This window comes from Heliangelus exortis, chromosome 2 (genome assembly GCF_036169615.1).
Source record: "Heliangelus exortis chromosome 2, bHelExo1.hap1, whole genome shotgun sequence".
Classification (NCBI taxonomy): domain Eukaryota; kingdom Metazoa; phylum Chordata; class Aves; order Apodiformes; family Trochilidae; genus Heliangelus; species Heliangelus exortis.
The window spans coordinates 21585519-21612703 of NC_092423.1; the positions used below are offsets into that span (position 1 = coordinate 21585519).

The 27185-nt window shown below is 37.0% G+C and overlaps 1 protein-coding gene across 2 annotated transcripts in view; it reads left to right on the plus strand.

The window, feature by feature from the left end:
* The window catches only part of ITGA8 (integrin subunit alpha 8), a 100269-nt gene that overhangs the window by 2102 nt on the left and 70982 nt on the right, over window positions 1–27185 (plus strand). For both annotated transcript variants that reach the window (XM_071735152.1, XM_071735153.1), the window contains exons 3-12: window positions 8899–8999; window positions 11488–11611; window positions 13817–13878; window positions 14859–14904; window positions 15850–15975; window positions 17116–17160; window positions 19401–19444; window positions 20485–20541; window positions 20726–20778; window positions 26088–26293. In XM_071735152.1, coding sequence (XP_071591253.1) covers window positions 8899–8999; window positions 11488–11611; window positions 13817–13878; window positions 14859–14904; window positions 15850–15975; window positions 17116–17160; window positions 19401–19444; window positions 20485–20541; window positions 20726–20778; window positions 26088–26293 — 864 coding nt within the window. The remainder of the gene's footprint in view (window positions 1–8898; window positions 9000–11487; window positions 11612–13816; window positions 13879–14858; window positions 14905–15849; window positions 15976–17115; window positions 17161–19400; window positions 19445–20484; window positions 20542–20725; window positions 20779–26087; window positions 26294–27185) is intronic.

Here is a 27185-nt window from a genome sequence, read left to right on the forward strand (position 1 = left end):
ACCTGAGGCTGCTTTTTAATGTCCTCTGGATAGATGCCTGACTTCTAGACAGATGAAGGTAAAGCAGGGAGAGAGTCCATTGTATACATATAAATTCATTGTACTTGGAGGAGAGACTGCAGTATAGGTTTAGCAGTGTTCTTATGAGCTGTCTAATTCCTGTACCAAGGCCAGTTAAGGTGTCATTTCACAAATACCAGCAATGGCCAGCTGCCTTCACAGGCAGGGTCCCAGGAAGGTTTGCATAGCTTGTACCACCACACATTCTTCATGGCCAGCAACATAAGGGCTACCTCCCATACATCTTAGTTATTTTTTTCTCTTTGCTGACTTATGGATGTGTATTTTATGATACTTCTTTTTCTCTCCAAAACACATTACTGAAGTGAGTTTTCCATCTTCTGCTGTCTTCCCCCAAACAGAGCCATCCTCTTAGTCTCTAGGCTAGTCTCTAAACATTTCAAATAGTCTGATACACTTCCTTTTGAAGCCTTTGGCTGCTGATGTTTGGTGGGACCTAGAAAGTCCTTAGTAAATATGAGGGATATTTTCAGTTCATGGCTCTTTCTTATACAGATACCTTGTAGTCACTATTACTTCTCCCTACAACATCACTCAGAAATGCTGCTATTCCCATTTTATATTTATAGTTCCATTTTTATATTTATTCAGACAAAAAACTCAGTCTGGGTTGTCAGGGATCATACAGGAAATTGGTGATGGTACTGGGAGCTGACTTAGGATTTTTTCTTCTTCCTCCACTGCCTTAACCACAAGCTCATCCTTTCTCCCCAAGAAATCCACCCAATAATTATTATAAGACTGGAAATTCAGCTCTAGTAGCTTTAATTTTAAAGAGTAATGCTCATGCCTCATAGGAGAATTTTTTAAAGTCTTGGAAAGCTTTGGGAATGTTTTCTGAAACAAAACAGAAAAACAACAGAGGCTGCTTCAGAGCTGGAAGATTTCTTTTAGATAATTTTTTTGTACAAACCTTCCTTTTTGAAGAACTTTTTTCTTTACTCTAACCAAATAATATCAGCTTTTCCAATTAGATTCACTAAGTACAATAAAAGAAAAAAATGCTGAATAAGTGCATTTTCAACCAAGATCAGAAGGAAAATTGAATGGACTTTGAAAGAGAGAGTATAATGTAACACTTAAAAAGCAGTGTGGCCCAACAAATAGATAAAGAATTTAGTAAATCAGCATTTAATGGAGGACTTCTATCAAGAATTTATAAAAGAAAAGCAGAATCACATATAGTATATCTCAAGATACCGTGACACAGATATGTGGTATTACTAACTGAGATTTCCACTATTAACATAAAAATTCAAGAGATTAATGTATCCAAGTGGTTGAAAACCACTGGTTTAAATTCTATATGATGATGAGGGCTCATGTCTTCCATTTCTGAGGGCTGGATACACAAATAAAGCTTGGGTATGATGCATTCAATGGAAGTTATGCTCTAGCATACAGAGTGTTTGGGTGTTACTTGGACTTTTACTGCCACAAATAAGTGTGTAAGCAGGTACCTCATTGAAAAAAACTTAAATAACTGTACCATTTATTTCTTTGTTTTCACAAAAACATTAGATCTAATTTCAAGAAAGTTTCCTTTATTTGCAAATGCTTTGATGTTTGGGTTTTTTTAACACTATTAACATCTCAGTCCTACTAGATTAAAACAGTGAGGACATTGATTCTTACTCTCTGATGGCTTCCATTAGTAAAGATTCTGGGTATTTTAGAATATGGTGTTAGAGATGTGGAATTGCTTTGTACTAATTAATAGTTATCCTGATATTGAGATGTTTACTGAATAAATGGATCAATATGCCTTGTTATAGGTCTGTTATACAAACTAAAAAGGAATAAAAACTCTCTCCCCAAGCATTTAATGCTTGTTAAGCAATGATGAACAAGCTCATGAGTCATGGAAGGAAGCAAGGAAAATGTGTTGCTTGTGAAGTATATCTTGCCTTAGATGGGATGCTTTTTCAGAAAGTGATTTGAGGGAACTAAATAAATGATACACACCTTAGGCTTTCTAGGTTAATATTATGGTGGTAAGCACTGAGCTAGAATGGTTGTCTTTGGCTCCATAAAGACTTTTTATTTGAAGAGTTTTGTTTTTCTCTGTAAATAATACATTTCTATCTTTAAAATAACTGAAGTTTTAGTTTAAAGAAAGATATTCTATATGTGCATGCCAAGGAGTACTGAAGGGAGAATGCAAATGCTAAGCGTAAGTGGACCTGACATCCTGACTGGTGAAAGACAACTGGGATGTTCCTTAGAGCATATGACACTGCAAGGGTTGCAGATAACCTCCATGACATTATGCAGGCTGTGATACTCAGAACTAAACTCTATTTGTTGTGTCATATAAACCGTAAATGACACAAGACAAAGCTTCATGGCTGGTGAAACTCTGTTCCTCTTTGTTTGCTTTTGGGTTTTTTGGTGGGGTTTTTTTTTTCAGGAACCAAGAGTAGGCATTGCACTGGTTACTAATGCAGAGCCAACAGGAACACTCAGTATTCACACAATTCCCAGGGAATGATATGAAAACACCTTTAAAAATGTGTTATTACTTCTGAGTACCATTTTCTAGCTGTCAAACACAGATTGGTTCCTTATTACTAGCAGAGTAATAAGGATGCAGAGGAGCAAAAGGGAATACAATTTTGACATGCTGTGGGATTTGGGCTCACCCATCCACAAGCAAGTCCTGTAACTGAACATTCCCACATGGGTTGGCAAGCGATGCAGCCTCCAGCTAGGAAGGGGCTTTAGCAGGAACTCTCCATGTTTCCTGGTCTAGATACAGCACTGACTGCAGTCCCATGTTTGCAGTGCTTAAAAGCTCCCTAAACCTGGGTGCCAGGGCCGAGACTCTGGGAAGAAGCTGAAAGCAGTGCCCCTGAAAGCACAAATAATGCTTTAACCTGCTCCATTGCAGCAGGGAACTAAGATAGAGTACAATGGAAGGGCTTTTAGTATCCCCTTACTCCAGGAGATGCAGACTGAGGGGCAGAAACTCTTCTCACTTGTTGCCCTGCTCTGTAAAGCTGTCCTGTTGCATTGCAATGTAAGGCTATGGTACTCTTTGAAACTCAATGAGAGGACAGGGGAACAAGTGTTGGCATTGTATTAAAGAGCTGTGGTATGTCTTTTCTCTCTTACCTACACAAAGCTTACTTCTCCTTTTCAGTGTCTCCATTATGAAATGAGGTTTTACTACTTTACTGTTTCTGCTTTAGCGTTAAGGTAGAATTACCAAATCCTTGTATTTAAGCTGGATGCTCTTCCATTCAGCTGCCAGGAGAGGTAGCAGGAGAGCAATATGAAGAAAAGTTCTCCCAGCTTGAGTAACTGGGGATCTTCTGAACCACGCCAAGCATCTTGCAGCCAGAAGGAAATTTAAATGCCCCCTGAAGTGCACTATTGCATTTTAAATCTAGTAAAAAGGTAATAGTTCATATTTCAGAAACTCATTAAAGTGGTCGCTTTTAATTGTAATACTTAACAGACTGTAACAAGGTTTTATGTTTTAAATTAGTCCCTAACAGCAGAATTTGAGATACAACTTGTCCTGTGTTTCCAGAACCCATTGGGGTTGTCTTTGCTGTCAGTTAACTTTACCAGTTTTAGTAAAATAGGTTAAATTTTTCTAAACTAGCTGGAGAAAATTTGAACACCCTCTGAATAGGAGCAGGGGAGGGGGATGTAGATCAGTTCTGGCCAAGCGTGCAGTTGATGAAAAACATGAGCTAATCTGGCCAGCAGTCGAGCTGCTTGTAACAGAACCCAGGTACTGTATAAGAAAAGGATGTATAGTGGGACTCAAGAGATTTACTTACATGAAAAAACCGCCAGCTGTAAAGATGGTAAGATTTTAGGGAGAACTTAGAATTCTATGATAAAACAGAATTTTTATCTCAAGAGAAAGTGCTGAGGGAGAATTTTTTGTACTTTAAAAGTTGACACATTTCATTCTACTATGCCAGTAAAACCTTATCTAGAGCCTCATGGTTCACTTTTAGCATTCTAATTTATTAATAGATTCTCATAAGTTTCTTTTATAAGTCTCAGCCTTATCTAGAGAAGGGGAAAATACCCTTATCTATGTTAGTTCAAGCCCTGAGGTCTTCATTTGTTCTTGATCAGATTGTACTTAAGGAAAAAAATACCACTGGGTTTGATGATACTTTTTTTTTTCTTGATTTGTGGAATGAAAGTCCAGATATGATCTATAAAATTAAAATAACTCATATTTATAGCATCCAAGGCACAATAAAAAACCAGAAGTTAAATAGATATTTGCAGAATCCGATAAATCTAAAAATAGAAGCAGCTTTTCTCATCATACCAGGGTTCTGCATGTCCTTACTGACTCTAAACAGCATTAATGTTGAAGGCAATTGCTTGGCTTGGTTCCCTAGATCATAATCTTTAGCTTTACAATTGCACTCTGTCTCTCTGTTGTAGGTCTAGGATCAGTGACCCTGGTAATGTTTCTGACTTACTTTTGCTTAGTAATGGGTGGTATGATTGGAATCCTTATGACGAAAAAAAAAAAGTACCACTGCCATGGTAATAGGGTTGACAAGACCCCTTCTCTCCCCTCAATTCCAGAATACAGGACCATGTATGGCAGTACAAACCTTCCCTCTCTTCCCTGCTGTAAAGCAGAACCATAATGATGCATCAGGGCTGATTTCAAAGTTACATGATGTTGCTCAGAGCCTTGTCTAGCCAAGTTCTTAATCTAACCAAGGATAGAGATGCCACAGCCTTTCTGGGAATCTCTTCCTATTCTTAACCACCCTCACCATGAAGAGTATTTTCTTTGTATCTAATCAGAAATTGCCTTGCTGTAACTTGTGTCTTTTGCCTATTTTCCTTTTGCTGCATATCTCAAATGGAAGTTCGGGTCTCTCTTCTCTCCTCTTACTGAACACTGGAGTAAGTGCTAACAGATACTCTTTCACTTTTTGTTCTTCAAGCTAAGCACCTGCAAGTCTTGTACTGGTGTCTCAAAACTGTATGTAGTATTCCAGTTGTTGTCTCCATGTGAGAGGGATATTCACTTTCCTTGACTTACATATATTTATATAAATATGGAAAGGTTGAGGTGATTATTCAACTCTGTATATATATTAACTGAAAGAGTTGCAGGTGTATTACATATCCAAATAAAGGCTTTTTGCTTCAATTAAATGTATTGTTTGCCCATGTTAAATTTGATAAAAATAGTTTTATTTGCTTTTGTTCATTTGAGTATTTTCAAATTATAATAGATGCTGCATTTTTACTTCTAGTTTTCAAGAGCTGAATGAATCACAATGAGCCACTACAGGTGTTTGCAAATAAATGCAGATCCTGCTTACTACAACAAAGAAATATTTGTAAAAGTAATGTTTGATTCATGCCTGTTAACCAATTTATAATGTGCTGACAGTGATAGGAGACCAATGCCCGTAGAAAGCACTAAATTGAGTCATATGTGTGCAAATAATGGATTTGCATTAACACTCCAAGTTCATGCTTTAATTCCTAAAAATTAATTGCTGCACTGTTGTTCTTACATAGGTTTGCATTTTACTGTCTGGAATAAAATTTTTCTACTACTGTCCAGCTACTACTTTGGCAATTTGAGGAGCCTTCTTCTCTTTGGTAGCCTCTAGGTACCTCAAGTCTGAAAGACTGAGTGTAGGAACACTGATTTTGAGGATCGTGTTTCACCATTTCCAGAGCTGCTTCTGCAGCTGGATTATGGGACAGTACTAATGTAGAGGAGCCTTGGCTCCTGCACTAGGGAATGAGATGCTTTTGGGTTGCTGAAATGTAGTTTAAGGATATCCTTGCACCTAAATTTATACATCTCTCTGCTCTGTGTATATTGCTGGTTTTCTGGTTCGTTGTCTGTGATACAGCCTTAGGCAGCACAATTAAGATCGACTCCAGGGCAGAGTTTGAAGCCAGATTTGTGAGTCATCCAGGCTGTTGACCATCTGGAACAGCTCCTGGGCTGGCTCTGAAGCAATCCAGCTGGTACTCAAGCACTCCCTGGACTGCTCTGTGGACAGGCTCAGGCGTTGAGCGCCCAGCCCAGCTGCTGCCTTGTATTCGAGCTATCCTTGCACAAGTGTCACGTATTGTAATACAAGATAGCCTGGACTTCTTCATAAAAGGGGCCAGGGATTCTCTTCCAGAAGAGAAGATGACATTTGAATCCAACCTGAATTCAAGCCAAGTTTCTCTGCTCGCAGAAACACATCTTAGCTTATGGGTAAGGTACAGAGCAGATAGAGCCCCCTCAGTTCCCCATAAATAGTATAAGGAGAGATATTTCCCTGTCATGTAAGGGTATTGTCAGGATACAGATATGTTATTTTTTAAAATGCTTAGATAACACTGTTTTGAGGGATGTACGAAACCCAAAAATAACAACTCTTTTTTTTTTCTTTTTTCTTTTTTCTTTTTTCTCTTTTCTTTTTTTTAACTGGATTTATCAGAGTAAATGAATAGTTTTTGTCTGAGTCATCCATGGCTATCTACAGTTGGTAAAAAAATAAGTGCTTTAGGCTGCAGTTCTTCTGACCTTCTTAGACATTCACTTTAGCAGAAGAACTGTGTCCTAGATCATGTGCTCAGTTGTAAGTGGATGACTAGCTCAGAAATAGGCATTTACAGCAGCATCATTCAGAGCTTTGTCAAATGAATACAATCAGGGCACAGTAAGGTAAGGACAGTCCACATGTATTCAGGCAAGTTAATTGTGTACTTCATTTTGACAAAGTTATAGGGAAAGAAGTAGCTGGTTCAGCAATCTGAAATACTGAGTGGTGGTTAAAAGATTAAAGTGTATTTTAAGGTACAAACTCATAAACCGGAGATATGACTCCATAGATCCAGCGAGGACCCTGAAAAAAAGGTGATTAGAGAATTTCTGTCAAAAGGGATTTACCTAGGGAAAAAATCTATGTATTAAGTTGTTTGTCTGTTACATTTTACTAATTATATTACAATGAAAATCCCGTGCCACATGATGAAGGATATATACAACACTATATGCCACAATATAGCGTGGATGTGCAGTTCTTGCAGTTCTGCAGTTCTTGCAGATTTACTGTAAAATTACTAGTTTTAAAAGATAACTTCTTTTCCAATTTTACTATAATTTGCTGGTCTACAAACGTGGTGCTTTGGTTGCAAAGATGAGTTCTTTTTAGTTAAAATACTGGTTGTGAGCATCTGGACATCCAGGCTTGCTGTAAGATGACCATGGCTGATTTTCAAGCTTCAAAAGCTTTGTTGTTATCAAGGGGTTATATATGGACATTGATCATGTTCAGATCTGCTGGAGCATTAAAAAAAGTCATCATTAAAAAAAGTCATCATTAAAAAAGTCAAAATTGGTGTTGCCAACAACTAGGTAGAAGCTAGCAGCTCCTACAGTGCATTGTGTTCAGAGTCATTTTCTCCTCCACTCTTAAAGTTTGGGCCTAAGTTAAATAAAAGGTAGTCGAGTGATTTGAAATTACTCTTCCTGAATTTTTAGGATCTTATCTCTCTGAGCATGGATTTCCATACTAGCTCCTGTAACTGATGCAGCTCAGAAACAAATATTTGTGTCAAGGAAGCAGTTCTAGCAGAGACATTTCAAACTTTCACAGATTCATTCTCATTCGACTTACCTTCATGTTTATTAGAAAAATAACAGAGATAGAGTACCTTTGTTCTCCAAATAAAATGCATTTTTTTTTCTAATTGAGTTTGTATCTGTTACCTTTATGAAGTTACCACCAGCTGGTCTGCCATCCTAGAAAAACCTTCTATTCCTGTCATGCAAATCCCAGGAAGTGACTTTTATAAAGGTGACAGTTATAGAAGCTGCATTTTTCCTCATTTTCCTTTTAAAAACTACATGTAAATCCCTACAATATAATCTGACTTTTCTTTTCCCCCTGCGTTCCAAGGTACACAGTGTATGGTTTTATTTTCACTGAGAGTGAATAAAAAGGATTGATTCTTGAGAAATGTCTCCTGATACAAACCAGAAACAAACATAAGGGAATGCAGATACAAGGGGGAAGAAGTAATACCCTGCTTATGTATAAATTGAGAAGTTCATTAGGAGTGACTGGTAAGGAAAGAGTATAGCTCGTGAACACATGGGAAATCAGTTTACTTCAGAGAGCTGAGGGTGAAAGGAAGGGATGTCTGCTTTTTATTAAAACCTGAAATGCATTCTAATTGGCCTGAGTCTTTGCCCAGATGGCTTCTCTTATGCTGACATCTGCAAGAGTGTATATAAAGCAACATTAAGAAGCTGTCTCTTGTGACAGTGTGTACACATGTAATTCTGTTAAAAACTAAGTCCTTTGCTATCTGTAGTGTTGGTCTTTGAATAAGCATGCTGAGAAATGTCATTTGTTTGACAAAAACTAATTATGGAACATGGTTTTTTTCACATGGAAAGTTTCTACCACCTATGAGAAGAATTTTTAGGGCTTTTCACCTATTTTTATTTACTCTTGTTCATTTTTCATCATAAATTCCAGGTAAACTCTTTTTCCTTTTTTTTTTCTTTTTTCTTTTTTTTTTTTTTTTTTTTGTAGAGGAGTAGCACAGACTTTCTTCTTTCAGTGCTTGGAGTTTTTTTCTGAAGTTTAAGTGTAATTATTTTGAATTTTCACATGTGATTTTAAACAATTTTCCACTAAGCAGTGACAAGGTTGAATAATACTAGTATGCCCATTTTTTATTAGGTGCTCGGACAATGAATAGTGGATGCAATGTAACAAATAAACAAAATTCACAGGGTAATACTTTTTGAAGTAAGCTGTCACCACACTGCTTTTTTTTTTTTTTTTTTGTCAGACAACAGGAAAATTAAAGTCAATGGCACCAGGGAACCAATTGAATTTAAGACAAATCAGTGGTTTGGGGCAACAGTCAAAGCTCATAAAGAAAAAGTTGTGGTAAGTCTTATGCATTTGGTATTCTTCTAGAGATAATATTTATTTTTCTTGAATGTGTATCTTCAGTAGCTCTCTGCATGTAGATAATGGAACGAACTGTATGATTTTGCATGAATTATAAGGCTGATGATGGTACATGTAACTCAGAAAATGAAAGCTGTCCATAAAATCAAGTTGAACTGATCAAATGAAGTTGATCCCACTGCTGTGTGAAAATAGCAGAATTCCATATTATAATGGATGTGAATTATTTAATTTTTTAAAAATAAGAAATGGACATATTTTAGAGATAAAGAGTAACTGATGTTGTAAAATGTTTTGTATTATGAAGGTTTATTTGGAATGTTAAATGCAGAATTTAATGGAAGGCAAAAAGCTGTGCTGAAGTGCACTTACTAAAAGAAAGAAATGACCTGGTTCATGACATTTATCTTGTTTTGAACAGCTATGTCACAGTCGTTGCACAACAGGTGTAAAAAAGTCATGAAAACAATCTCCAAGTCAAGATTCCCGTCAGAGTGCAGTGTCTGTTTTCCAGCTTCACTGAACGTTCTACCTGTATTGATAGAGGACCCCAGCAGGGGGAAAGTACTTTAACTGCTCAGTAAAGTAGTGGTGATGCTGCTTATACACTGACATTTCATATTTGCAGTTTATGCACTAAGGTTTACGCTGCAATATTGCTGAAATAATTGTGATAAGAATAATTAGTTTTATTAGTTTTCACAAAGCAGTAATTTGTGTCTTGAGGTTTACTTAAAAGTTCTGATTATTACTTCAGAAGTAGTCATAAGGGAAGCAGTACCCAAAAGAAATGCTTTACCTTATATAGTAAAACTTGTGGTTAGCTAGGGAAGGAGTTTGACATAAAGCTAATGAGTGAAATATCATTTTATTCTGTTGCAGAGTTGGGTAAATGGAAAAATTCTAAAAAATGCTAAATATAGCTGAAGATTTTTCACTTTATGTACTCTACTAAGCAACTGTTCACAAACTGAAATAGAATAGTTCTTTGCTACCATTTGGTGAATCTTAATCAAGGGAGCAGAAAACCTCACCATGGACTGATGAGCTGTGCCTGTTATGACCAAACTTTGTTATGCTCCTGATAACTGTGATCAGACTTCCTGAAACAGATATAGTCAACACTTCTCAGGCAAAACTTGAACAGTGAAGATAGAAAACTTCTCTGAGATTTGTAGACTGAAAGGAGGTAGAGAAAGAAAACAGCAAGATGTCAGAAACTTCTTTTTTACACTACGAATGTGATAGTAAACTGCATTATTGCAGCATTGTGAACAGGTCAGTGTTGATTATTACATTGAGTTCATGGTCAATCCATTAGTGTCAAATGTACCTAAAAATCACCCTTGCAGGACACATACTCTTTGTTGTACTCTGGTTTTGCTCTCTGGTATATTTTAATGTCTAAGGTCTTCTAGACAGGGGCATGTTGACCCAGTTCCTTAAACCAGTGTGCCAGAAGCTCTAACCTGTGGTAAGCTCTGAGTAGCACAGGGATTCATCCATCTGGAACTGATTGCAGAACTAAGACTTATACAGTAATGTGAATAATAACAATGTCTTTCCAGAGGTAGATGGATTTCTGATTGGAAAATGAGACAAGGTAGGACATGAATGAAGGGTTTCTTTGTATCTTTCAGAGGCAAAGTTGTAAGAAGGGTCAGTTTCTTCACCCTGCTCCCCTAACCCAAGCAAACTGAAAAAATTTTAGAGCACAGGAACTCCTGAAGAATGACTTGTGTATCTGACGTCTTATCTTCTTTATTTTTCCAGTTATCTGAATTAATTTTGGTAACGTCTTTCTCTACACAACTTGTATCTATTTTATAACACAGAAGATTAAATATTAGTTAAAACTTGCTTAGCAAAAATCTGTTGACTTGGAGACAGTTGAATGCATTATATATGTATCATCTCTCCAAAGATTTGAACCAGAAGTTTACAAGATGGCAGACAGTCTGATGATTATATCACATACAATATCACACAACACCCTTACAAGTCTTCTGCAGAGCAGAATCATAGCAATTCTGCTGGGAGAGCCACTACCTTACTACACATCAGCACCAAAGAAGGAATGTCTTCAGCCACATGCATGTGATCTGTGTCTTGAACTGTGGGATCAAGTCCTGTGCAAAGAGCAGTGATAGAATCAATATATTACTTGTGAGGTAGGCTTAAAGGCTATGGAACATATGGAACATATGCTTAAATGTGAGCTGTAGCCCTTAACAAATTTCACCTGCCAGGGGCCATAAGTGAAAGATCAGACTGTTTTTTAGGTTATAATGAAACTATAAGAAGCAATGGTCCTGCATTTTCTTCTGTCAATTAGTTGTGATCATTGCTATATGAATGACACAATACCAAAGAGAATGATTGTACACTGTTTATTAAAAACTACATTTGCTAGATGTGTGAGTGAGTGTGAAAAGTACATCTGAAATAATTTCTGTTTTGGTAGGCTTGTGCTCCCTTATATCATTGGAGAACCCTTAAAGATAGCCCTGAGAAGGACCCTGTTGGCACCTGCTATGTAGCAATTCAGAACTTCAGTGCCTATGCTGAATATTCACCTTGTCGTAACAGTGAGTATTAATAAGAACAATCCTCTCTTGGAAGAAGTGTTTCATTATTGCAGTCTTCACACAGTCTTGACTAAATGAAGTTTACTGCATGGCATTATTGCATTGGAGGAGGTTTTAAAGAAAAACAAACATTAAATTATATGGTTGGATTCTTTATTGTGTAATTGAAAGAGAAGAAATTGAATAAATTTAGCTTATGCAGTTATAGCGATGAGGTAAAATTTAAGTGGCTTTAAAATGTAGCAAACAGATCTAGATAAGAACCAGACAGCATTTTAAACCAATTATTCATGCTTAATGATGAGTATAAATCTCTCATCACAGGATCATCTGAAGACCAGACTCTGCACAGAAGTGCACAAGCCTGTATCACCATTCATGCCAATATAATCCACAATAGCTCCTTTATGAAGGACTTACAGCATGGCAGAAGTCATACACTTTAGCACTGCTGTTCCACACTCTTCTCTATGCTGTTCTGAGGGTGTGGTAGCCACCTCTGGGCCATGCTTCTTTGGGGAATAGTGAAAAACCACGTGTATATTAAGAACCAAGTCAAATTACCTAGAAGACTGCAGTGCCATACATTAGATTGTATCAGTTCTTCATTGGGCTCAGCATCCTATATGTCTAGGTGTTTATTATGATTATTAATATTCTCATTACCTCAGTGTTCCAAATTATTAAAGTCAATATGAAGTTTCCAGTGAATTTAATGAGCTTAGAGCTGGGAAGGGTCTACAGCAGTTTCTGCACTCACAGATCAGTGACTTTTTCTTCCAGTTGCTTTGCTAAACTTGGTGTATATAAGACTGAAAATATGATGGACTTACCTATCCTTTCCAGGGGAAACCCTCACAGCAAAGCTATGATGTTGTTCAGTTTAGCTGAGATGGGTAGCTATTTAAGTTGTATATGCCAGCCAGTAACACAAGAAAACTGAATGTAGTTCCTTGTCACAATACTCCATGTGCAAAGACCTTGCTCGTGCATGTGCACATGGACTGATTTCAAAACACAGTTTAACTTTTCCTCTGCTGCAAACTGTGCTCCTACTTTCGAGTTTCTCATGGACTATTTTGCCAAGAAAGTAACAGCCATTTTACAGAAAAAGTAGACAGTTCACAGAATTAAAAGGTCTCTTTCCTGTGAAAACCTAGAGACAGCATCATATCATGTAGCTAGATTTTCCTGACATCTGACAGGTGTGTGATAAGGTAGCCTGATAATGCTTTCCATGGTGTACTGGAAAATATTCACACATACAACAATGTAAGATATTTGCTTGTACATTCACTGTTACTCTGTGCCTTTTCTCACATTTAGTACAGCTCGAAACTGAGTTGTGCTGTCAAGTCTTTGGACAGGTACAAAAAAGAAGGTGAATCTATAAGAAATGGTGACCATAAGACCTGTTACACGTACTTGTATATCTCAGTGGAGCTTTGCCAAAGGTTTTTGCTATTTGAAGAGAGGGTTCAAGTCACCACATCCCTGTTCTCTGTTTCCCAGTCCTGCAGGTTGCTAATCCTGCAGATTGGAGCACTTCAGCACTCATAGGAAAACCTCAATATACATGCAAACACACTTTATACAAATGTATAAGGATTTGGAGGCTAGAAACAGAAATGGACGGAAGTTGGAAGGATGTTCCTGCATGTACAAATGTACATCCAAAATTATATTACACTTCAGCCTTCATTGAGCAAATGTGTTTCAATTAAAGGCCTGGCCCCTGTGAAGGGGTAACATAGTAGGAGTAACAAAGAAGTTGTCTGAACATTGACCCATGCTGACCCATCCATTATGTCAGTATTTTTTTTAGCATGCCTTAGTAAACATTTATTTTTTGTGCTTATGGCAGAGCAGACTGTGGTGTCCATTCTAGGATTTCTTGTTTACTTTTGTAGCTCCAGTCAAATGTAATCGGAATCCCTTGTTGTTGCAAGGGTCCTTCCTTGGCAGTGACAGAAGAAACTCCTGAGTAATCGGTGCTTTATTCAAAATCTTCACTTGGGGGTTGCACGTTCAGGGTCCTGTAGAAGGTCTTGATTGTCTCTGATCTAAAAAAAAAAAAAAATTGCACACATTCTTTCATGTATTTTTGTAATTTTGCATTTACAGTCTTACAGCTGCAGAGGTGCATAAGTTGTCTTCTACATGCACTATGAAATCAATAAAATGCTTCTACTTTCATAATTGCAGGTAATGCAGATCCTGAAGGACAAGGCTTTTGTCAAGCAGGTTTCAGCTTAGATTTTTACAAGGTGAGATTTTGCTTCTGAAATACTTTGAGTGTAATTCTGATACATCCCCAGTGTTCAGTCACTCTCAGGGCTCAATAGTTTATCCTTATGCAGTTGCATATGAAAAGTTTTATGAAGTTTTTGCAAGTTCTTTCCTCCTTCATAAACCTCAAACCTTCTGGTTTCATTAATAAATATGTACTGCATTCAGCTGTTTGTATCTTTGCAGTGCTCCATTCTGACTATTCTCAGTCTATCTTAATAGGTAATTATGCAAAAAAATGTATGTGCTTCTGTCTCAGTGTGACCCTCACACACTGCTTTCTAGAGACCTGACTTTCCATCAATAATGTGCAGGCACCATCTAGTCTTAAAAGATAAAATAGCTTGAAAGGATGCTTTTGGAGGCAAACTACTTACTAAGGCCATTCTCTTGTGGAAGTGAAAGAGGAAGTGCTCAAGAGAAACATTCACTCTACAGGCCAAGAGGGTCCAGAAACAACATTGTGGTCCAGAGAATACACTTTGCCACTATTGTTATTTTTTATACCATTATTACAGCACCAGGAGCTCACACAACTTTGATCATTGCCATCGCTTTTGGTGTTCTGGAGCTACATTGTTACAGTACAAATAGCTGTGGAGTAAAGACCTTATTATAGGGTAGATGAAATATATTTCTCTATAAAGTATTCCTATTATTTCACTGCATGTGAAGATGCTCTTTTATGCTGATGTTGTTTTGTTACAAATAATCAGCAATTTTTACAGTGCTATCTTAATGCTAAAAAAAAAACCAGCTTTCATTCACATGAAGATGTCCTTTCTGTTATTTAGCGGAGGATTTTTCTGCACATCCATGCACCTCCATCCTTTCCTTTAACAGAGCTATTCTCTTTTCATGATTCTGACACTCTTTTTGTGACTTAATTTTTTTTCCCATGCATGCTTAATTTTGTCTTCTTTTGTTGTGTAATTTTATTCAATTCTGCTTTTTGTAGAATGGAGACCTGATAGTAGGCGGGCCTGGTAGTTTTTATTGGCAAGGTACGTTCTTCTGGCTGCTCAACTTGATCTAAGAAGTTAAGCATAAAGTATTTGGAAAATGTTTTTCTAGATTCCCATTGTTTTCTCAGCTTAAGATAACCAGTCCCTGGTCTTATTTTCAAAGAATACAAATCAGAACAATGGCTTTACAAGCAACTGAGCATAAAAACAAGTCAGGGAAAATTCAGGATGTAGGGAAGTGAAACAAATAGAAATAAATATTTTTCTGTTGGCATTTCAGCACATTTGCAATTTAATTAATAAGCTGACTTTTGTCCTGGAATACTGCAATTTTAAAAATAGCTAATTTTGTCACTATTTGTTTCTGAACCAAACCTTTTATTGCTCTCTCTATGCTTTTTGTTCATTTGTAGCGTCACTGTAGTTTCCCAGATCTAGTTTCTCATGTAGATAAAACCTGACATGGTTTTGGTAAAGGGTAGAAAAGGTATTTTTGCTTTAACCTGTTTGGACATGTATGATTTAGCTGATTCCTGGGCTCTGCCTACCCACTGCTCATGTCAGCCTCATTGATGTGGGGTTGGGTTTTTTTTTTCATTATTATCAGAGGATGATTATTGCAGGGAACTCATATCTTTGAATTTCCTATTCAGAAATTACTTCTATTGGACTACTACATTTGTACTGTACAGTGTCAAAGGTAGCTGAGCCTGAAAATGCTTGACTTTAGCTTGAGCCAGCACCTTGAAAAGAGTCTGAAGGTGTCTTTTTGATGGTTCACTAAAGTCTCAATGCTTTGTTCTATTGACTTTTATGTAGTCTTGAGACTTTCAGAGTAATAATGGAGAAAGATTGAGAGATGCCTACTCTTTATGTCTGTGTTACATTATCCTTTCAGCTCTGTTCTGGTGTTCTGCTGAGCCTGTTTTGTAGAAGCTGGCTCTCCTTTATGTCCCTTTCACTTACTGAGTTGTCTGATTCCAGGTCAGGTAATCACAGCAAGCATCGCGGATATTATTGCAAATTATTCCTTCAAGGATATTCTGAGGAAGCTGGCACGAGAGAGGCAAACAGGAGTGGCACCACCCTCATATGACGACAATTATATGGGTAAGCTAAGCAGTATGTCTGTTAGCAATATGTTCCAGAAGCATGGGGCTTATATAAATGCAAAAAGGAGCTCTAAGATACCAGTGTGCCAGTTCTTAAAGGATTTAAACATGTTTTCCCTTAAGCACAACAGCAAATCTGTAGTTTGCTAGTTATGTCAGTGGACTTACAAACATTCTTAAAATTATGCACAGCACCAGAGTTTGAGGGTTGAGATCTTAAGTGACTCATTAGGATTCTTCTTACTTGATCTTAAATAATTAAGCAGAAATACAAAATTTTCCTATTTATATCTTCTTTCATTCCAAGTCAATAGACTGAGTACTTCAAGTAACTTAAGTCTATCCCAATTTGAATAGATAAAAAAATATTCAGTTCTATAGTATTTTTTGCACGGCTGCACAGGTACTCAATTTATTCTCAATTATATTTAAAAGATACAATTAAAGTAAGCAAAAGTCAGTTTGCTAGTTGTTCTGTAGTCAGTCTATTTACTCTGTAATGCATAGAAAAAAGGCTCTTTATATTCCTTTGTACTGATGTCTAAGAATTTCCATGTTATTGATATGTCCCTGCATGTATGACAGGTTTTTACTTTGCAAAGGTGCATCTGTTCATTTCTACCCAGGGATTTGGAATTGCAGTCCCTGACACCATCTGAAAGTCTTTACTCTGTCAGTAGAAATCTCACAGGTTTACTAAAGCTCCAGGAGGTACTTAACTGCATCTTTGGAAGTCTGTCTTCCATACAGAGCCAAAACAGAATAATCACACATTACAGTAAAGTGTACCCATATAGATCTAAACCAAGATACACATTGCAGTACAGTAATGAAGGCCTGAAGTGTGTCAATAGCTGTTAGGGCAAACACCATAGTACCTGCTGTTTTTTTCAGGTAAATGATTAAGTATTAATGATTTAGAAGCTAGTTTTTTTAGAAAATATATTTATTATACATTCAGACCTACAGTTAATTTGGTCATAATTATTTGATAGACAATTATTTTTTTCACACAGATTTAGTATACTAACATTAGAAAATTTGCATTCTCGTGATCAGATGAACAGAAAAATCTGAATATCCTCATATATTTTCTGAAACAAATAGTTTATTTGCTTGTAATTTTATGTTTAAACAGGATACTCAGTGGCTGCTGGGGAATTTACTGGAGATTCTGACCAAGGTAAGAACCTATATACCTAAATGGAAGCCATATGGCTATGCACCTGTTGAATTCCTCACTCTATGCAGGAACAGGCCTTTTACATGTTTGAAACACTGATGAGACATAAGCTACCTGTACCCTGTATTCTGAGAGGCAAATATTTCCTTAGAAGGTATAGTATAACAGAGCAGAATTTAAATAACCCAAAAATCTGATTCTGTTATTATGGTAATGTGCCAATGCATTTGTTTGGCAGTGTGAGCTGTGACAGCATGATAAGTGGAGCCATCCAAGCTGACTTAACTTAGCCAGTTTGCTGATCAGTAGTAATGAGTGGAGCCAACAGTGCAGTCTTGTGCAGTCTTTCAGTCCATACACAAGTTACTTACCTGCATAGAGCCTGCTGAGCCTCAGCATCTGGCCAGCCAGACGCAGTGTGGCTTTCAAGTGTCTGTGTATGCTGAAAGCACACAACTGACTGCCACATAAACATCACAGCCCAGGCTAGGAGATAACATTCAGCTGCTTCTGAACAGAGGCTTGTGTCTATACCAGCATGGTAGCTCTTGTTGGTGAAAGTAGCTCTTGGCTCTATGGAAGTTTCTTTAGTTGCAGTTCATTTCTCGAAGGGATGAGGTGTCTGAGACAGTTCATTAGCTGGCCCTTTTCATACACTGTGTTTTCTGCACAGGAAAGATGCAGTAAGGAAAAGTTCCCTGAGCTCTTGCTCCTACCTCAAGCCTTGTGTTTAGCAACAGGAGACAGAAGAATTCGGTTCCTTTTTTTTTAAAACATGGGTTTCCAGGGAGAGAAGGCATTCTACAGGAAAATGAAGTGTTCAGTTAGTCCTTTGAATTGAGAAAAGCTGAGTGCACATGAATGTAAATGTCCAGACATAGAATCATGACTCAGAATTTGTAAAAGTTCTTGGATCAAGTAAATTTGATACATATTTAGAATAATTTGCATTCAGATAGCAACTCTCATAAAAAAAGAAGCAGACATCTCAGACTTAATCGTTGCTTAAAGACATCACCACTGTGAAAACTTCACCTGAAATGTTTCATGATCTCTAAAACACCACCTTCTAGGATTCTCCATTCATTATTAGATAAAGTAGAGCAATGTGCACTGATGAACGGGCTTTAACCAGAATTACAGGATAAATTTTTTTTTTAATGTGTAGAATGTATATAGAATGTATATAGAATTATATAACTTAAAATTCACACTGAGATTCAAGTTGTTCTCTCTGGCGAAAGGTGACACAGGATACTTATTAATTTCACATGGCCAGTGAAAACTTCCTTGAAAGGTGACAGCTCCAGTAATATAGTTCTGTAATTTTATAAGGACAAAGTCAGAGCAATCCATCCTGCAAGGGCTACGTTTAGAATCAGTAATTTCTGGAATACCACCAAGGCTTGAGCTAAATATCAGCAGTACTTAAACCTCCCTTAATTGGTAGTGAGCTCAAAAGACCAAGCATTGTAGGAGGAGAGCTAAAACTAAGCTGAACCTTGTCAGATTTTTAAGTTGTAAAATAAGCTCTATGGCTGTGTTAGAAATTGAACACTAATTTTCCTGTCTCTGCAAGTTCAATACAGTGTACAACAAAAGCTCCAGTCACAGCTTTTCTTCTTTCCCCCTCCTCCCCAGTTTTTTCCCACATATTCTTTGGGATTTCTCCATTGAGCAGAATTACATCCTAGAATGTTTCATATTCTTGTTAAACAGATGCTCAATGCCACTCACAAAATTTCCTTCTAATGCTTTTAGTTAGCATGTGCAGATCTTGTCAAACACTTAGTTCCAGCATCAAGCCAAATAACAGATGACACAAACTGTTGTGCAGGCAGAAAGAAAAGGAATATCTTTAAGGACAGTTATGTTTAGCTTCTGTATTCTAGCATGTGATACTACACCAAATTCTGGTTCCATCAATGCACAGCTGTTGGGATAACAAGCTGAATTGAACTGAGAGCTTTATTATACTGTACTATGCTAAGTAGGAGATCTAGGGAGAAAACGATCTCTGGATGTGTGTATTCAACAGTTAGATACAATATTTCATGTGACTAGATGCACTGAATGAATGTCAAAATCTTATGAATTAATACCTTGAAGTGATTTTCAGTTGTTCTGATATAGATAAGTCAAATTCCTAAGGGTTATAAGGAATAAGTGGCATGGGATGCATGTTGCATGCAGCACTAAGATAACATAACCAGTTCACTGATGAACATTTATCTTTTCAGAGCTGGTTGCTGGAGTCCCGAGGGGAGCACAGAATTTTGGCTATGTATGTACTTGACCCACATTTTTACCCTTTTACAGTGAGATGGCAGTTTGAGTATTTGGAAGGCTAAAGGCTACATTGTATTTTGTGCCTTTTTGATCCTAAAACTTCTTATCAGAAAAAACTGCCAAACTGCCACTGCCTTTCACCCTCAGGCTTACCTTGCTGGGATGAAATGTCTCACCAGTTTGGGCTTTGAATATTAAGCACTTAGTCTGTTCTGAAGTGTGTTTTCAATAGCCAGTTACAAGCATGTTTTTAGTATGACCAATACTGCTATATCCATCCAGGGTTGTCAGACCTGAGCTTACCTGTACCTTAGCATATTTCATGTGCAATGCTGTGTCCATGGTGGAGAGAAGTCCAAGTTCATATTATTCATACCCAGTCCTTATTTTCAGTGCTCTAAGTATAATACACTGAATACTGGGTACAAAGTGTCATAGAAGGGAGAAAACAATATACATATGTAGGTGGAGCTTTAACCTTATAGGAAAAAAAAGATTCGGCACTAACCTGATTGGGAAACAGATATCCCAGCCACAAACCCATTCTCTAATTTTCTGATCCAAAATGCCCCCCGTCTCTGAAATTTACTCATACCATTTTTTCAGGAAAAAAAAAAAAAGTAAAAAAAAAAAAAAAAAGTAAAAAAAAAAAAAAAGTTAAAAAAAAAAAAAGTATATATGCATTTTTATATTTCTTTATGTTTTAAGTTCATGTTCTTATCCCTATTAGTTTTAGACACTGATGAACAGATAGCTTGTAATTTGTTGCTGTTTTGTGTCCAGTAAGGAAGGAAAATAGTCTTTCCTCCTTTTTTTTTTTTTTTTTTTTTTTTTTTTTGTGGGGACCTGAGATTCATAAAAACTTAGTGATTTGTTCAAGACTGTACAGGAAAACTGTGGTGAGACAGCAAAGAATGAGTGTCTTTTTTCTTGTCCACTTGGACCACCCTTCAATGTGTAAAATTGGTTTGCAGTGATGTTATGCTGTAACATCTCCATGTAGGCTTGAAACTTTCTGTGTTTTTCTGTCACCAGGTCTCAATTATTAACTCTTCAGACTTGACCTTTATCCAGAACTTCACCGGTGAGCAGGTAGTGTCAAGCAACTACATGAAAATATTTTATCTCTAGAGGATATAATTTCATTAACATAGTTTCAAGAATATATACAATATTTTTTAGAATTAATAACCATAGAAGCAAAGAGGATTATCAATTAAAACTTCTAAAAAAAAATTTCTGATATGAAAGCCTATCTGTTGTTTTTTATTTCCAGATGGCGTCTTATTTTGGGTACACTGTTGCAGTATCTGATGTTAACAATGATGGGTAGGTTACCAAACATACTCAGTTCCACTGAACATTCATGGAAGCAATGCCTGATATTTCTTAATAGAGGTTCTCAGGTGCTTCGTACCTCAAAATGCTTCTCTTCGCTTCTCTGCTTTTCTAATTCTAATCATTCACATAGATTTGTCTTTGTGCAATCACAGTGGCACAGGTAGTAGCAGACCTAGTTTGAGTGAATTTATCTTCCTGAATTCAAAGCATTTTGTCAGTGAGAATGTCCAGAATCTTAGGAAATATATTCAGGTAGATGGGTGAATAAACAGTGCTGGCTACTGCTGGGAAGAGAGAGATGAAAGTCCAAAGTTCATTCTCCTGGTCTCAAAAGCAGGTAAGTCCTCTCATTTGTGGACCATCCACAGCTTCACTTCTTAATTTTAAAAGCTTTCCAATGTCATCACCTCCTTTTTTCAGCACTTGTTGTTGGCCATCCTTTTCACCCTCTTCAGGACCAAAAAGTGTCTAATGGTCCGTAATTGTTGTAAGAAAGATTGTTCTTGTCTGAGGGTGAATTCTGCTCAGCTCCTGGGGTCTAAGACACTCAAATATTTCAGGCCCTGTGGAATAAAGTGCTTGCTAACTTTGAGTTCATGTAAAGTCTGATTAAATCTTCTAGAAGATCAGGACATTATGCTAACTTTCCAGTTAAAATCCTTGAAGCTCAGAGCCTTGGAAGTCTGCACAGGATTGTATTCAGAGCTGTGGCATACTCTCATCTATTGCAAAATGTCTCCAATGTATCTACTTTTTTTTTTTCCATGTGATTATTTCTTATTAGTTGCTTAAACATACTTCATTAAATAATTACTCTGAGCTAAATCATTTGTTTCCATCAGTGACTACTGACCCTTGAAAGAGTGAGGAATACAAGAAAAGATAAATGTAACAAGGTGATAAACTGTTACTGCAGTTCCAAACCAAAGGAACCAACCAGCCAAAGAAAAAAAAAATCCTTCCCTGTTTCTTTGGACAATTTTTTTCATGGTACCAAAGCTTTTGAAAGTTTCTATATTTATGCTATACAGAGTTAGGATTAATTTATTTCTGCCATAAAACATTACTAATGTGAAAGGGTGTAGTAATATTGTTCTAAGTTACAATAGACACTCATTAGGCTTTCAGGGTACTTGTTACTTAGCTTCTCACTGAACCCAACTATTTCCTTTGCAGGTTATTTCCTGTGAACCATAGGGTTACTTGGCAGGTCAGGTATTTTCTGTGTACCTCTGTGACCACAGTTTACGTCAATAATATAATCAAACTGCTGTTGAGACGTGTGTGGTCTCCCAGTCTATATCTTAAAAGAAATCTAATTACTCTCTCTGTGATCCAAACAGCTCACAGAAAACAAAACACAAAAAGATATACTTGATAAACATGTCTGAATAGATATGTAGTCTGTCTTTGCTGGTTTGCAAATATAGTCAGTAGAAATATTTATCTAAAAGTGAGAGTAAAACAGGGAGAGATTAAAAAAGGCAAAAGGGAAATGACCACTTCAGATTCCCCTATGGGTTGTTTCTTTTGTAGCTGAAGACAAAGGAGGTAGTGAAGACCTATCAGTAGGAAAAACCTGATTATGTTATATGCTGGAAAAATTAATAGGAATGGTGCTTTGCTGTAAAAAGACTGAAGAGATGTGGCTAAAGTTTCCTAGGCTTGTCCTAGGAAAAAAGTTCTGTGGACCTTCTGTTGAACTGCTGGAGCAGGTGTTCCAGGGTAATTCTCAAGTTTATCTGCACTACATCAGGATTTTAGGCAGAACAGGGAAGTAGGGGGTATTATTTGAGCTACCATTCACTCACCTTTGGTAATAATGAGAAATCCACAACTAAACTTGCCAAATCAAACTTTGCCATCAGTTTGAATGCTACATTCCTAGTAAAGAGGAAAGAAAGGAGAACACTTTTAATTTAGACTGAAACAGTCCAATAAAAATAGTGGAATAAACTGTTTACTGGTCTTTTATTTGGCCTATATCAAAGCTTCCCATAGTTATACTTTGACCTTGTGACATTTCCCATACTTCTCCTTTTTATTGCTTGGCAGGATACAGGAGAACTGCATACGGTCTCAGCAGGTGGTCAGCTTGTCTCTTTTAAAGTTTGGGGTTTTTTTATCAGAAGGGAAGCAATACTGGGTGGTTACCTTTCTGTGCTGGAACAAAAATAAACATATGATTTATGTTAACTGCAACCTCTTAGGCCAATAGTGAAATAAATATAATAAAGTTCAGAATACCCCTACAGACTGAACTGCACTTTATGGTTTAATATTACTGTTCAAGGGCTTTTGCTTTTGCTTTGCTCCTGAGGCCTTTTAAACAGGATAACATCAACCTGAATTTGGCTCTAATTTTGTAAATATCAGCTCCTATAATTTAAAAGCCAATTGAAATATCCTCTCTCACCAACACAAATGAATAATTCTAATCCCATAGGTACATATAACCCTGGACTATTTGATGTCTAAATATTTAAGTTGTAGGGGCTGGAAAAAGCCAGGTCAGCAGCAATTGCTCATTTATTACCCACTTGGAGAGAAAACAAGAATAAGTAAATGAGGGTCAGAGAGAGCAGGGTAGCTGCTGTGACAGTGAAAAAAAAAACCAAAACAAACAAACCCCAAACTCTAGACTTGCATGCTGTTTTTCCAGGGGACATTCTGAAGCAGCTTGTCTTGACCTACAGAGTTCAGCACTGACATAGAAGAGGGGAAACGAAGTGGGTCAGGAAAGGCAGACTTAGTGTGGGTGGAACATGCCAAGAACTGGTAGGTGGGAAGGCAAACCAAGTGCTGTGGTTGTTCAGCTGGCTCTGCTGCTTGTAACTGGTGTAGATATCTATCAGTGTAATTCAGATGACTGCCTGCCTCCCACCTTTCCCTCCTCACATCAGAGGATGAGCCATCTTAGTTACAGGCTTCTGGGCTTCTGGTCCCTGCTCTCTGGACTATTCATGCATTTTGTACAATCATTGTAATTTATTATAACAAAGTAGGTTTTTCTAGCAAAACAACCCAGCACTGTGCACTTCCAGCTGAGTTGCTGCTATCCCTGTGCAAGCAACTCCAGCTCCTGTCCTCCTGCTTTCTGTCTCCCCTGAGGAATCTTGTATTTAGCTTAGGCTTCTGCTTAGAGAATTTTAGGTCACTGTGGATGATAGATAGTTTGCCTTTCTCTTTTCACCATTTTAGGCACCCTGGATACTGCTCTATGGACCAGAATTTTAAAGGTATCTAGGTATCTACTTATTTTACATCAATGTACTTGGAGCTTCCTGGCTCTTAATCTTTTGGTTCCTTACCACCATTAAAAAAAATCTTCCCTTTGTTTTACAATCCATAATTTGTAACATGCTGACTGGAGCCTAGTTTTACTTTATGGTTTATTCTGCACATAACACCATTGAGTCCTGATTGTACTGGGAACACCTGGGCTGCAGTGTAACAAAACAATTGATGGTAGTGCTACTGTGTAATGCTTTTAGTGGATGGCATACATAAAATGACTTGTAAAAAAAAAGAGCATTCTTTACCTGTTTTTGGTTGTTGCTATTGTTTCATGGCAGCTGTTCCAGCTGACATTCTGTCCCAATCATGAACATCTTCCATTACTAGTGGAACACTTCTGATGTTTAGTGTGAAAGGAAAATCACACCTTTGATATCAAGTCAGCATCTGCTTCCTTTATTTTTTAGTTATTCATGCCATGGGGTAAAATCTGATATATAAAGAACAGAACAACTGTACCAAAGTGACATGACATTTCAAATTACAGTTTCCTTTATGGAAACATAGTATAAAACTTAATAGAAAAATAACATTTCTACAAGTAGTTTGTCACAATTTATAGAATGTCTGAGTTTAGCAATGGGATTAAAAGGCTACTAGATGAGATATTCTGTACTAAATTCTGTGGTAAATATCTTAGAACCATATTATATATCTATGGTAAAGTAGTAGGTTAGCTATTAAATCATAAGGGTTTTTTCTCTATCAGGATTTAAAAAAACAATGTAGTGCAATTTTCCTAATTGGTTTAAATTAGATAAAGTCTAATTGGATAAAATCTTTGTGAAAACATTGCTTTTGTTAATATGATTAATTGAGAGCAGAAAGTGCTCTACAAACTTTACAGATTTTCAACAAAGTTTCGTGTGAGAGTAAGACATGCTGGGGTTGAGTAGTACTAGTTATTTGCAGTAACAGAGTTCCTAAATATGGATGACCAATATTCACTGAATATAATGGGAATTGTCCTAATAGTTTATACAGGCTTGAGTGCTTTCAGCAATTAATCTGATAGTATAATTTCATATCTCAGAATGATCTATTAAGAATATTTCTGCTTGTTACGTATTGATCAATCTTGCTTGATTTTTTTCTTTACTGTTCAGTGAAAGGGTTTTGGGTTTCTTTTTCATCTAAATAAATCTTGGTGACATGCTTTGAAACATCCCCATTTATAACAACATTCAAAATAACCTTTGATTAGTCTGTCTTCTTTTACTGATTGTTCTTGGAGCAGCAAGTGGACAGAAGAACTTTTTTATCTAAACCTTATAGTTTTGTGATTTTATGATGTCCTTTCATACTTATGTACAGCAAACTATGTGAGCACTGAAACTACTCTACAGAAGTGTTTCCAGAAATAAGGCTTTGGCTTTGTCTCCCAGCTTCCATTTGAATTAGTGATGAGATATTCCCTACTTACAAAGATATATATTACTTCATGTATATTACTTCAAAAACCTTCTTGAAAGTGGCTATTTTTGTCCTGTTGTTCACTTTCTTAGGTGTGTTTTTTAAAAGGTACGTTTAATACTAAAATTTGTCTCTCACTAACACTGTTAGCAGGATAAATCTACAGAATTTGCCCTAGTAGCATAGATCCTCTCTGAGTTAAACTCTTGACTTCTGGATCATTAGCTGCAAAGTATAGTGTTTCAGTGACTATTGTGGGCATAAATTGAAGTGCAAGAAATTCCATTTAAACCTAGGAAGAAATGTTTTTGCTGTGAGGGTGATCAGACACTGGAATCAATTGCCCAAAGAGGTCATGGAGTCTCCATCCATGGAGATGTTCAAAACTGCAGTGGGCATGGCCCTAGACAGCCCTCCCTAGTTGACCATACCTTGACCAAGTGTTTGGACTAGAAGAGCTCCAGAAGTGTCTTCTTTCCTCAGTCTATGACTATGATAATCATCAGCTTCCTATTAAACAGATGTGTGAACTGTGTTGATTACACTCACTCTTACAGTGACACTGTTTTTTTGTTTGACTTTTCCAGTTTAGATGATATCTTAGTTGGTGCCCCTCTCTTTATGGAACGAGAATTTGAGAGCAAACCTAAAGAAGTTGGGCAAGTTTATCTATTCCTGCAAGAAAGTGCTTTTCTCTTCCAAGATCCACAAGTTCTGACAGGCACTGATGTGTTTGGTAGATTTGGCAGTGCAATCACACACCTTGGAGATCTCAATCAAGATGGATATAATGGTAATTTACATGTAATATAGTAATATATCTCTGTATAGAACTGAGATTAAAAACGTCTACGCAGTGAATATGAAGTGTCTGTGCAGTGCCTGAAAAAGGCTTTTTAACATGTAAGTGCCTTTGAAAGTCACATAATCCTAATGACACTGATATTGAGGGCCAGTGAGAATCTTACCTATAGGAGGAGAATCATACTGACTACAGGGCTATTTTTTACTACATATAAGCATGTTAATTTAAGTAAAAATATCTGTTGTTTTATGGCTATTATTGCCTTAAAATATTAGGTTAAGGTGTTTATTTGTTTAAAAGCAGAGTTCTTTCTTTAAATACTTGGATGAGTTTGAGAACTGAATGATGCTCAGTAAACAGAAAATTTTACCCACAATGGAAGAATTGAGCAAGTACATGTGTATTGTTTTGGAATCAGACAGTGAGGAGCCATAGAATTGCACTGGGGTTCAGGGTACACAGTATCTGAATATGAGCCTGTGGGTAGAAGCTACTGGACTGTGACTAGAGACCCTCACAACCCTCACTGGGTTGTCCTGAAATCCTGCCGTGGCCCAGCTGGACCCCAGAGTGCAGGCTTCCTGTTTCCTACCTGTAGCAATAGCAGATGCCCTCAGGTTCTCTGGGCAGGGCAGGTTGGTATCTCTGCTCTCCAGTACTCTGGTAAGGCAAGTAGGAAAGTTTGCTGCTTTTCTCTGTCACTCTATAAAGAAAGTTAAGAAGGATCTAGAGCCAGAATATTAAACTGGGACTGAAGATGCAAGTCACAGAACTTTTTTTAACTTTTTCAATTTTGCTGTATAGTTAAGGTAGAAATTCCAGGTGCTTAAGTAAATTTCAATACAGTAACAGCTTCTAGATCAGAACCCAAGAATGAGAG